General features: G+C 41.2%; 1 protein-coding gene across 2 annotated transcripts in view; it reads right to left on the bottom strand.

Annotated features, from left to right (window-relative positions):
- The window catches only part of NCAPG (non-SMC condensin I complex subunit G), a 39,405-nt gene extending 26,507 nt beyond the window's left edge, over window positions 1-12,898 (bottom strand). Inside the window, exons 1-7 of one of the 2 annotated variants that reach the window (XM_079989663.1) lie at window positions 12,785-12,898; window positions 12,185-12,291; window positions 9,901-10,110; window positions 8,787-9,015; window positions 7,354-7,499; window positions 6,055-6,139; window positions 4,840-5,032 (exon numbers count right to left, since the gene is read on the bottom strand). In XM_079989663.1, the coding sequence (XP_079845789.1) occupies window positions 4,840-5,032; window positions 6,055-6,139; window positions 7,354-7,499; window positions 8,787-9,015; window positions 9,901-10,110; window positions 12,185-12,291; window positions 12,785-12,857 (1,043 nt within the window). In that variant the 5' untranslated portion in view covers window positions 12,858-12,898. The remainder of the gene's footprint in view (window positions 1-4,839; window positions 5,033-6,054; window positions 6,140-7,353; window positions 7,500-8,786; window positions 9,016-9,900; window positions 10,111-12,184; window positions 12,292-12,784) is intronic. The other variant, XM_079989664.1, reaches the window with a different exon arrangement.
- Between the last annotated feature and the right edge of the window lie 316 nt (window positions 12,899-13,214).

Raw genomic sequence — 13,214 nt, 5'->3', positions numbered from 1 at the left:
AAGGTAAAGGTACCCCTGCCCGTACGGGCCAGTCTTGACAGACTCTGGGGTTGTGCGCCCATCTCACTTAAGAGGCCAGGGGCCAGCGCTGTCCGGAGACACTTCCGGGTCACGTGGCCAGCGTGACAAAGCTGCATCTGGCGAACCAGAGCCGCACACGGAAACGCCGTTTACCTTCCCGCTGGTAAGCGGTCCCTATTTATCTACTTGCACCCGGGGGTGCTTTCGAACTGCTAGGTTGGCAGGCGCTGGGACCGAGCAGCGGGAGCGCACCCCGCCGCGGGGATTCGAACCGCCGACCTTTCGATCGGCAAGCCCTAGGCGCTGAGGCTTTAACCCACAGCGCCACCCGCATCCCTCTCTTCTCATACGTACAACCAATTCTGACGAAACCTTTAGGGGTTGTTGGGGGGAGCAGGAAAACTCTGTCTGCAAACACTCAGCATGCACACTACAAACATCCTCTTTGGTGGTGCTACTTTGCCCACTAATACATTGATGGCTTTTCCAAAAAGTAATCCTCACTAGTTAATAGGACGCCTTTTAGTAGCTGCTTTTTTGATTTGCCTAAAAACGGGAAGTTCTGGCTGCTACTAACAGATATTTAGCTATTTATAGGTATTTTAGCAAATATGAGTTCAGTTTACTATTTTCAGAAAGTAATATAGAAATGTTCAGAAACAAACATGGTTATTTCACTAGTCCTTGTGATAAAGTTTAGGCAAGTAATGAGGCAGAAACCTTTGACTTACTTTCCCAAGTTCAACTCTCAAGTATAAAGTTTTTTTAAAAAAACAAACACATATGTTATTCTAAAGCAGCAATGCTGCAGCAAGCAAAGGCTCCAGCAGCTAAGTCAGCTGCTTGTGGCTGCAAAGCCAGACAGGATGTATGTGACTGTTGCCATGGAAACAAAGGGGCAGTCCATTCTCCTTATTGAGCACAGGATGTGAGCTCAGTGTGTGTCATATGACCTGTACAGGATGTACATGGGTGGAGTTTGGAGTTTCTCTCTGTTTGTTGAAGAGAGCGGACATGTTTTCTCTATATGACTGCTGAAGACAGGAATAAAACATGTAGATACATTTCTGTCTGTGTCTGATTCCCCTCCCTGGGGATATGCTGGAGAGCAGGGAGGAGGAGAAGCAGTTTGGTGTGTTTTTCTCACAGCCTGAGGAAAATCGCCGGAACGGACCTCGTGTGTTTCGCCTGCCGGGAGTCGCCGGAGGGAGGTCGAAAGAATTCAGCCGGTGCCTGGAGAGATAGGCACATACCTCTGACCGGCCCTGAATTCTGACATTGGTAGCAGAGGATGGTTGCTACGATCCATGGGACTCTGCATCAAGGAGACTGTATTCATCCCTCTCCATGGAAGCCTGAGATGGATGCTGATTCTCTGCAGCTAGAAGCTGACCAGAAGAAGCTGAAAGCCAAGCTACGGAGCCCAGGTATGAGATTTTCGGGCTTAAGAGTGTGAATGCAGATGGATTAATTCTCTGCTTCATGGGAGCAACGTTTGGGAAAAACAGCTCCGAGAGAGAAGAGTCTGCATTCCAAACATTCCTGTGGTTTTTCCTGTCCAAGGAAAGGAATGTGGTTGCTTAGCAACGCAGATAAGGGCTGGAAGTCAGGCTATGCCCAGATAGGCACAAACAGCTCGTGTTTTGACTAGGAACTGTTGGAAAGGGACTTTCCAAGCAGCCAGTGTTATTGCTGCCAGGTGCACAGAGTGTAAACAAGCCAGCTATTGGATTTTAGAGGCTTGTGTTTGAGAGTCAATGCAAGGACTCAAAATGGATGTCAAGAAGGGAGTTCTGCCTTCTCCACCCCTTTTGACCAGTGACAATTATGCATCTTGGTCTATTAAGATGAAGGCCTTGCTGCAGAATCAGAGACTGTTTGAGGTGATTGAGAACCCCATCCCTGCAGCACCAACGCGTCCTTGGGAGTCACAGGATGTGAAGGCCAGAACCGCTATAATTCTGTGCGTGTCAGACTCTCAGCTTATTCATATACAAGATTTACCGCACGCGAAAGATGTTTGGGACACGCTGAGAAGGACACATCAGAGAGATGCAGTTTCTTCAGCGTTGCTGTATTTTGAAAAGCTGACCAACCTGAGGCTTGCGCCTGATGGAGATGTTCAAGCGCACCTGACGGAAATGAAATTTCTGCGTCAGCAGATGGTGGAACGCAATTTCCGTCTGGATGAGGAAGTGTTTTGCTTCATGGTGATAAACAGCCTGAATCGGACTTACAAAACGGTTGCCAGTCAGCTGGGGTCTCTCCCAGCGCAAGATTTGACTTCGGACAGGGTCTTTGCCGTGGTTCTGAACGAACATGACAGACTTGCCGCCCTGGAAGTCAAGGACAGGGGGAGACAAGAACGGAGTTCAGACACCCCCACTGCTGTAGCTACTGGAGGAGACGCTGTAGCTTTGAACGTTGTCCGATGCCACAATTGTGGACAGACTGGGCATCTTCAGCGGAACTGCAGGAAGCCACGTCAGAACAAAGGAGCCAAGGGAAGCTCCACAAAGTCTGAGGCGTCAGGCAGAAGTCATGCCAAGTCACAGGCGAAGCCTGCAAAGGCTTTGATGTCCCTAAAAGCCATACCACAAGTGGGGAATTCTTTCGTTTTAGACACGGGAGCGACGGTTCACATGACCCATCGCAGGGATTTGTTTTCGTCGTTTAAGAAGCAAAGCTTCGTTGTACAACAAGCCAACGGTCGAGAGCTGGAAGCCACCGGAACTGGAACTGTGTATCTTAAAAGTCTGAACTTGACTATAAACGATGTTTATTTGGTTCCAGAGTTGAAGTACAATCTGCTCAGCGTTTCGCAGATTGCCAAGAAGGGACTAAAACTGTGCTATGATGATCAACACTGCGAGATCTACAAAGATGGAGAGTTGTATCTTTCTGCTGAAGAGAAAGATGGACTGTATTTGTTGACTTTTGATCAAAGTGATTACATGGAATGTAATTCTTGTGATTCTAACATGATTTCTTTTGCAGGTGTAGCCCAAAAGAACGCCAAGCAGGTCACCTCGAGGGTCGACAAGGCATTTCAGCGGGTGTATGCTGATGTGATTGGTCCTTTAGCACCATCTAGAGGCAATGCAAAGTATTACCTAATATGTGTTGATTCTTTTACAGGTTTTGTCTGGATTTATCTTTTGGAGAGACCGAAAGAAGCCTTAGAAAGGTTTAAAGAGTTTTGTGACAAGGTTAAAAATATGCATGATGCTGACATAGATTGTCTTTGCACAGATGAGAAGCCAATTTTTCTCTTACAGGATTTCCAGAGGTTCCTGAAGAAGAAAGGGATAAGACACAAAATTGCAGCTTCTGAAGAAGCTTGGAAGAGATGTGTTTGTGTTAGGTTGAACAAAGAATTGCAAAAGGGAATGCATGCGCAATTGCTTAGTTCACATCTGCCACATGAGTACTGGGCTGAGTCGCTAATGTCATATACCTATACGTGGTTGAGAAAGTTTTCAAAAGAGTTGGGAAGTTCTCCTTTTGAGAAACTGTTCCACAGAAAACCTTCTGTTGCCCATTTCAAGGTTTTTGGGTCTCATGTGAGGACAGAAGCTCCGGGTGGAGTAAAGAATGCCAGAGGCATTTTTGTGGGTTATGAAAAGGGTCTCTACAGAGTAATTTTGTCTGAATCTGGTCAGGTGATTCTCACAAAATTTCTAGAGAGTGCTCCTGAACAGGAGAGAGTGATTGTTCACACATTTCCCACAGGAGATGGTGATGATTCTGATGATTCTGATGATGATGATGATGAGTTTGATCTTATTGAGTTCAGTAGTACTGATGATGACAGCGATAGCTCAGACAGCTCAGTTGTCACAGTCATTGAGAGGAAATCTCACACAATGACTAGACCCTCAGAAGAGGAGGATGAACCACTGATTAAGCTTAGTACTGGTTCTTCAGAGAGTTCAGAGGCTGAACCAGAAAGCAGAGAAGAGCAGCACCTCTTACGTAGGTCTGAGAGAGCAACGAAGGGTGTACCACCCAAGATGTATTCAAAAGAGTTTGCCAACCAAGCTATTGCATGTGTTGCTGTTGTAAACGACCAAGGTCAAATTGAAGCTGTGTCTGAGTCAGAGAGAAAGGCACAACAGAGAGTTGCTAACCAAGGTAATGCAGAAGCACTCATTCCTTGGAAGTCACACAACCAGAGAGGTACATTGGTAAAACCAGTGGCGGGTAGTTCCAAGGGTGGAACTGAAACAACAGGGGAGTGTTATAAGTATAACAACTGTTTGTTTTCTTCTCTGGATGACGCTTTGCTCGCAGCACGCATTGATACTTTAGGGGGAGTATGTTATTCTAAAGCAGCAATGCTGCAGCAAGCAAAGGCTCCAGCAGCTAAGTCAGCTGCTTGTGGCTGCAAAGCCAGACAGGATGTATGTGACTGTTGCCATGGAAACAAAGGGGCAGTCCATTCTCCTTATTGAGCACAGGATGTGAGCTCAGTGTGTGTCATATGACCTGTACAGGATGTACATGGGTGGAGTTTGGAGTTTCTCTCTGTTTGTTGAAGAGAGCGGACATGTTTTCTCTATATGACTGCTGAAGACAGGAATAAAACATGTAGATACATTTCTGTCTGTGTCTGATTCCCCTCCCTGGGGATATGCTGGAGAGCAGGGAGGAGGAGAAGCAGTTTGGTGTGTTTTTCTCACAGCCTGAGGAAAATCGCCGGAACGGACCTCGTGTGTTTCGCCTGCCGGGAGTCGCCGGAGGGAGGTCGAAAGAATTCAGCCGGTGCCTGGAGAGATAGGCACATACCTCTGACCGGCCCTGAATTCTGACACATACCTTTCATCAAGATCTGAGAAGTTTTTAATCAAGTCATTGACTGGTGACAGCGAAAACATGGCATTAAGTGCTGGAATACCAACTTCGGGACAACTTTCCACATCCAGCCGATGAAGGAGTTCTAGCACATTTCCCTCAACCAGCCGTAGCCAGGCCTGAAGAAGTTTCTTCTGCACCACTTCTTTTACAGATTCTATTAAGCAGGGAAATTTAAATCGAGATATAATTTCTCTGAATATTTTGCAAAAAAAAACATCCTTTACAGAATAGCTACTATGAGATACACACACACACACACACACACACACACACACTTTGTGATTAAGCTGACTGTCTCTGCCATATCACATTCAACAGTATATAAGCTACATATATATGGCAGTATTCACATTATCAACTCCTGACTTGATAAGCCAAGATTTTGTACACACCTTCATTTCTGTTTCACTTCTCCCTTCACTTGAGTCAAGATTCAAGCTGGGAAGCTACAGTTAACAACAGCTTCCTGTTACATGCAAACTGAGTTATGGTAAATGGCTTCCAAACAAGCCAGGATTCAGACGCCAACTTTTCCTACTTGCAGGAAGAGAGGAATGAAGGCACTTTGCATTAGTGTGTCTATGTTGACTCACTAAATCATGATTTCCTTATGAAAGCTGTGCTACTATAAACGAGGGCTTCCCAGAAAGAATACTTTAGATGCAATGTATTTTAGTATATTCTTCTATTATATTTATACTGTCTCTTCACATCACTGTGAAGTTTATTTGTAGATCCTAGCTGTCAGACAAATTTCTCCAACAGAGCAACATGCATATACTTGCATAAGGCTATCCATTGTTACTGCCTAACTCCTCCTTTACCTTTTTAGAGGGCTTTTCAGCTAATGTGGGAAGCAGAGGTATGTCTGTTAAAGCCTGGCAGAAGTGATGGAGCCTGTCACCAACATGAGACCTACATATGTTGTCACACATGAGGAGCAGAAGAACTAGATTGCCCACTGTTACAATATAAGCCTTTATACTTACAATATAAGTATGTCCCACTAGTTTGCAATGGGACTTACTCCCAAGAATGCATAGGACTGCAGTCTTTGTTTACCATTGTTAGCAAGATGGCTCTCAAGCATTTTGCTAGCAATGAAAAAATATGGAATTGGCACACTGAACAAGCACACAATATAGGCAACTATAAAATAAAATAAAAATGTCTTACCTGATCTATCATTAAGCCCTTGCTGCACAAGCTTTACTCGTTGAGCTATTGTCAAAGCTTTCATATGAACCTTTTCTGCCAAAACCTTTTAAAGAGCACACAGACTTTAGGGCTTTACTAATAATGATTTTTGACAAATTGGTGCAAGCAACTTTATGTGCCTATCACAACAGCTACATACTGGGAATCTTGCCATAGTAAGTAATAAAACAGTAAGACGGGAAACTTGAGTTTTATGAGTTAATTCTCAAATTCTGTGTCTAAAACACACTTTAAAAGCTCAGAAGAAATGAACTCGGGCAGGTGGAATAAGAGATATAATTTGGCATTTTAATTCCATCATAAAATGTAATGGATTGATTCGCAAGTAAGCAAGCTGAAAATTAAGAGCCACTGTATTTGTTTTGTTTATATATTGTTTTCCTTCTAAAAGGAAACCCATGAAAACTTCCAAATAGTCACTATGCTTTTGTCCCAGAACTAAACTCTTAAGACTTTCAAAGAGACATTCACTGCACTGACATAGAACCTGTTATGGCCACAAGAGGTGATATGTTTTATTGACACAAATCCCAGTCCAGCAATAAATACCCATGTATAAAAAGCATACTTCAGTGGTTAATATGGATACAAATGCACATCTGCATCATGCTCCTCCAGACCTCTGAACTGGCTGCATCCATTATTTGATGCAACTGTGCAGCTCATTACTTCTTACGGCAAGCTGAATGCTATAAGAGCTGAGCCACAATATTTAACAGTTAATATAATGCACTTTACTAACATTTACATTAGTTACAGTAAACACCGAAACACTGAACCAGAGCTTGAAACAAAATTCAACCATATAATCCTCAGTAAAAAGCTGTATTAAAATGGACCAAAAATTGTGCCTGGCATATCCCAATGGTCCTCTGCAGTTCAATTCTGCTCATGTTTTGAACAGACTAGGACAGATTTAGAGCATTCTTCTAATAATAATAATACTTTTATTATTAATTGCCATGTACATTCATTGCTTCTAGACCATCTTGATGAAAAACACTTGGCAGCCAGAATACAGTAAATTGGAAAAACTGCTATGATGCAGTTTGAACTGACTTCCTTGGCACAATGATCAGAACCAGCAATATTTATAACGAGTTTAAAAAACACTGCAAATACACCTATACATAAATTTACACCCGTACCCCAAACATAATTTTGCTCCCCAGAGAGAATAAAGTTGATTTCTCCAAATGTTTACATCATATATTACTAAGAAGCAATGTAAGTAATTGTAGTAAGATATTGACTTACCTGGTATGCCAATTTCCTAACCGTCTCTTTTACATCCATAGTACGACCTATAATTTTTGGCAGGGTTTCAGATGATGGACCAATGCATGACAGCACAGTGCGCCTGACTTCCGGATTGGAGTCGTTCTCAATTAAATTACTGTAAACTAAACAAAAAACAGTATTACACAGAGTATGTTAATGACCGGAAAATGTACATAAAGAAAATGTACATGAATAACAAGTGGCCAACATCCTTTGCATTAAGATTTTATGACGCTCATGTTAGATGCACAACTTCTACATTTTTGGCAGAAGTTTAGTTGATGGGCCAATATTTTTCCACACCAGATGTAAATACTCAGGGAAATAGGCTGGAATTGACAACAAGTGAAGGGCTTCCTAGCACATGCCCCTGATTCTTAAAAGGCAGAGCACATGTCAGTCACACTTCACATATTTGCTACAGGAAACATTAAGTTACACTAGTGTAGCAAACTTGACACAAACCAAGGCAAACATGATACAGAAACTAGTAGCCTGTGACCTAACCACAGTAGGAAGAGCTGTGTTCGCTTGATGTCCTCTTCCTCTTCCCCTCCAGTTCCCCATGCTTCTTCGAAATCCATTCTGGAGGATTTGTGGGCATGTAGAGGGACGGGAAGTAAGCAGAAATCCTGCTATACCAGGAGAACCCCATTGCCACAGCATTGGATATAAACCATTGATTAGAGTATTGACTCAAGAATTGACCGCAGATATCAAATGATTTAGGCATAACACAAGAGTACAAGGTCACCATTTTGTGGATGACACCCGTGTTAACTTTCCAATCCCTGGAACCCAGTAACAAGTCATAATAAACTGACACAAACAACTGAACTATTTGATGACTGATGAAACGCCCCCCCCCCCAATATTGTTATCACTGCAAATAAAGCAACCTTTTATAAGAGGGTCATAAATTCAGTTTTAAGAGATTGTTTGCATTATATTCAGATATCATTTTAAACCAGGTTATTTCCCAAAAAATGTATTGTTCAAAACTTTTTTAAAAATAAAAACAGATTTTAAAAATTAGATTTCGAAACAAATGTTTATTCAGTAGATTTCAGTTTCATGAAGGGGAAAGGCAAGCAAGACTATACCATAACAAGCCAGGAAAAGTACAGTACTTCCAAACCAGGCCAGTTTTCTAACTTTTTCTTTCCCTCAACTAGGCCATTACCATAAACTGTCCTTGTACCCTATGTTCTATATTCATACATATCTATTTTCCAATATTATAAAGTATCAACTACTTTCAGTTGCTTGAATAATTACATTCAAGCCTCCCAGGCAGAATTCAATACTAATGTTAATGTCTTAACTATTATAGCCAGTTTTTAAGAACTGAAAAGATAAAAATACATCTTTAAATTAAAATAAATATCATTGATACAGTAACAACGTACCATTAACCACAGGACAATCACTGTCCTTTGGATCTTGAAGTCTAGACAATGCCAGCACAGCTTGAATTCTCACATTTGGAACTTTATCTTTCACTCTGAGCAACATGGCATTGCTAATTTGATCAAATAGCTCATCTTCAATCTGAGCATTCTCCGGCAGGCTTACCAGAAGCTTATTAATAATTTGGCACACCCGAAATCGTACTGCACTGCTGTTTGCTTGGTGAGACTTAAAAAGAAGCAAGGAGTTGATTTTTAGTATTCCTGCATTATTGTTCTTATGTATAAAAAATATGAATAGTTTCAAGTATTTACATATAAAAATCTCATAAATTCACCCAATATTTAAGTACCAAATGTATTATTTGGTATAACACCCCCTTCATTTATTCTTACAATCCTGGCAGTCACTCTTAATCTTAAATTATTTATTTTTCCATTTAAAGGATCTTTAACCCATGAATGAATGACACCAGGTTTAAACCTGAATGGCTGTGCAAAATAAACTTGGTGCTTAAGACAGCAATTATGAAGCTGGTCTTCAGCTGTGGCTGAATACAAGACTCTAGAACATAAATGCAGACTGTAATTATAACCAAAACACAGCCATATCCCATAGAAATCAATTGAGCAAACTGGAGCCTCAGCAACTGCATCCAAGACCCCTGTAACTGCACTTCAGAAATTCTGGCCTTAGGTGAATGTTGGTCAGCAGCACAGATTGTTCAGACAAAAGCTAAGCCAACTTATCATTGCTTTATGTCAGGCATAGGAAAATGCGGCCCTCCAGATGTTTTGAGACTACAACTCCCGTCATCCCTGACCACTGATCCTGTTAACTAGGGATGATGGGTGCTATAGTCCCAAAACATCTGGAGGGCCAAGTATGCCTGTTTTATGTCTTTAAGAGCAGGAAAGGTAACACAACCCTTGCATTCAATGTGATTTCTACCCAATATAACAAGATTGAATTTACATCACCATTAAGAAAATAGCATAGGAATATACACCCCATTTATATGCAGATTCATACGGTGTCCATTAGATCATACTATAAAGAGGAGCATTATGCATCCAATGTTATTTTTTCACCATTACATTATTGCTAAGGTACCTCAAGCAGAAACTTGAACAAATAATTCAGAAGAGAATTTTCCACTTGCTCCTCTTCTTCAGTGTCATCTTTTTCTGGCTCATAAAATGAAACAACAAACTTGGCCGCAAAATTTATCACTTGTTCTACTGCAGGTTCTCTTTTGTAGACAATCAGGGCAAATTTAAGGTAATGAACAAATTCCTCATGAAAAGAGATTTTGTCCTGCAACTAGAACAACATTACACAGTAAGTAATGCAATTTCAGTATCAAAATTGATCCATGGTGGAACAGACCTTTATTTAAAAAACGGGCAGATCCAATGACATGTTAAAATCCTTTCCACTGAGAACTGGTTCTTTGGACAGAGCTTGAAAATTCCAGATTAAGACTTGAAATCTGAAATACTGGTCATAATCTATGTTTTGTTGATACTTAGTCTTCTCATGTCACAGTACAGTGGAACCTTGGTTTTCAAACTTAATCCTTTGGACTCCTGAAACCATTTGAAAACCAAGGTGTAGCTTCTGATTGGCTGAGGGAGCTTTCTGCGCTCAAGCGGAAGCCACATCTTACGTTCAGCTTCTGAAAAACGGAAAATTTACTTCTAGGTTTTTGACGTTCGGGAGCCGATTGGTTCATCAACTAAGCTGTTCAAGAACCAAGGTTCCATTGTACTGTACTGTGACATGAGAAGACTTAGTATTGTTATAAGAATTTTAAGGTCTTATATATACAAAATATTCATAGATGTACCAAGCAAACACACGTAAACCACATGTGTGAAACCCACAGAAAAGTCCTGAAACCACATTCTCTCCCAAAATGACCTCAAATATTTCTCTGCAAGGCTGAAGGAAATGGGAAATCTCCCCATTGTCTCTATGCTCACAAATCCTGCCAAGGGCACATTTAAGGTTTCAATAGGGTGAGCCTGTGACCTGGATTCAGGAATTAAGTAGTTATAATAACAAAGAGTGGCCAAAACCCAAATAATGCAATCAGGTAAATGGCAGACAGGAGATAAACAACACATTCAGGATTCTGTTTTAGACCTCCCCCTGTGGTATATGTATGATGTTTCTGGGGGTGGTCTGGAGTTTGAGAGTGGGCAATTTCAAAGTCTATATAAGGGCGGGGACACATTTGTTCTGGGTCCCTTCCCCCCTTGTGTGTGTGTGGGAGCACCCTGTTGCAACAGCTTTAATAAAGATCAGACTTACTAGCTGCTTCACTTCTCAATATTCTCTGGTTGGTCTCTGTTATTTTCTCCTACCAATAGAGAACCTACAAAAGGACTCTATATGGGCTCTTGGGTACCCCGTAAGTGAAAAGGAGTTTTTTCTCATAACAGTATCAACAGAACATATATTATGATGGCATGGGCGATACCTGGTTTTCAGTATCACAATATATATCGCCAGCTAAACATTGTGATATCTCAATATATCACAATGTCTGAAATAAGGCTGGAGCTTATAATAATCTGGGGAAATATAACATATTAAGAACATAGCAATTGATTACAATATCATTCCCTGCAAAAGAATGACTTAATGTTTCCTATAGTTAATAGTTTCATGGATTCATTGACAAATGTCACCTCTCCTGAACTCAATAGGTGACCATAAGTAGGCCCCTTTCAATCCTTGCTTTCCTCCTCCACTTAGGCAATACAATAATACTACAAGGGTTCTGTACCAACATAACATGAAGCACTTTGAGAACTGTTATATGGAAGTGAAGCACTGTTTATTGCTACAAAATATACTGTTGTAAACTGAACATGGTTCACTACAGTGGTACCTCGGGTTACATACGCTTCAGGTTATATACGCTTCAGGTTACAGACTCCACTAACCCAGAAATAGTGCTTCAGGTTAAGAACTTTGCTTTAGGATGAGAACAGAAATCGTGCTCCAGTGGCGCAGTAGCAGCAGGAGGCCCCATTAGCTAAAGTGGTGCTTCAGGTTAAGTACGGACCTCCGGAACGAATTAAGTACTTAACCCGAGGTACCACTGTACTTGCAAATCCATATGGATATTCTGCAGTTGTATTTATTTAGGGAAGGCAGGCAGGAGAAGGTACTTTAACATGCCTGTTAGATATGCTCAGTTGCCCAAGCTTTCCTGTTACATATTCTGTTACATATTCTACTTCCCACCCAATAGCTTTCTTGAAGCAACCTTTGCATGGTTTTGATGTGTAAAGGGTAAGGTTTTCAGTGAGACCAATGTATTTTATGAATGTGTTAGCCACCCTTGGGGGTTAAAGTCAAAAAGCATGAAATTAATAATATTTACCTCATTGTACATGTGCTTCAAGGATGCCACAAGTTTTGCATGATTTTGGTGAGCTTTTTGAGCTTTTTCAAAGGTCTCCTTAATATTGAACTTCTTCCCTTTCATAGCTGCAAAGAAATGGGTCATTTTAAAAACTTAACTGAATCTTGTACATTCATGGAACCCACTTCACTAGTTACCAGAGTTTTCCAAGTTTTTTCAACTTGCCTAAACACAAGCTTCTACCTGTATTACTTTGCAAACCCTTTTCTTCTTAGTCTTATTTGAAAGCTAGTTCTAAATTATTTCATATTTCACTTATATTCTGCCTTCCCACCAAAGGTCTCCATAGTAGTTATTTCATATTTCACTTATATTCTGCCTTCCCACCAAAGGTCTCCATAGTAGTTAACAAGCAAGATTAGAACAACAAAACTTCAGAAAAACCACCTGCAGTTTCCACAGGTGGAATATATTCAAAATCAATGTCACTTTTTTATTTTAGCACATGCCCTCTCATTTCTTTAGGCCACACAAGTGAGAAATATGCAGCCCATTTTCAGAAGCCCTATGCAAGTGATCACTTCAGGCCTCAGGTAAAAATTACTGGGCTTCCCATACCTGGCAGTATGGGGTAATGGAGGCTGAGAGTAAAGGAGGCACCATGCCAAACAGTGGCTTCTGTGCCACCCATGGTCAGTATGCAGCCCTTGGAAAAATGCCCTCAAAGGGGAGCAGAAAGGTTATGTGCTTTTGCCTCAGAAGATAGTAGAGCCACTTACAAGAGCCACTAATACTACACATACTGATGCCTAATCTAAAGAACATAAAGAGCAAACTGTGAGTTTCTATCATTTCAGACTACTTGTCATTCTAAACCAATGACTTCTCTGATGTGGTTTTAGATAGGAAGCTTTCTCTTCCATATCTGGGAGTGTTAGATGCCAGGGATTGAACCTAGAACAGGGGTTCCCAAACTGTGGTTCATGGACCAACAATGGTCCACAAACATCATTCCAGTGGTTCATGATGTGTCCATGGATTTGTGGTT

This window comes from Podarcis cretensis, assembly GCF_951804945.1.
Source record: "Podarcis cretensis genome assembly, chromosome: 9".
NCBI lineage: Eukaryota > Metazoa > Chordata > Lepidosauria > Squamata > Lacertidae > Podarcis > Podarcis cretensis.
The sequence above is the reverse complement of the archived record's forward strand: the minus strand, read 5'-3'. Positions and strand labels throughout refer to the sequence as shown.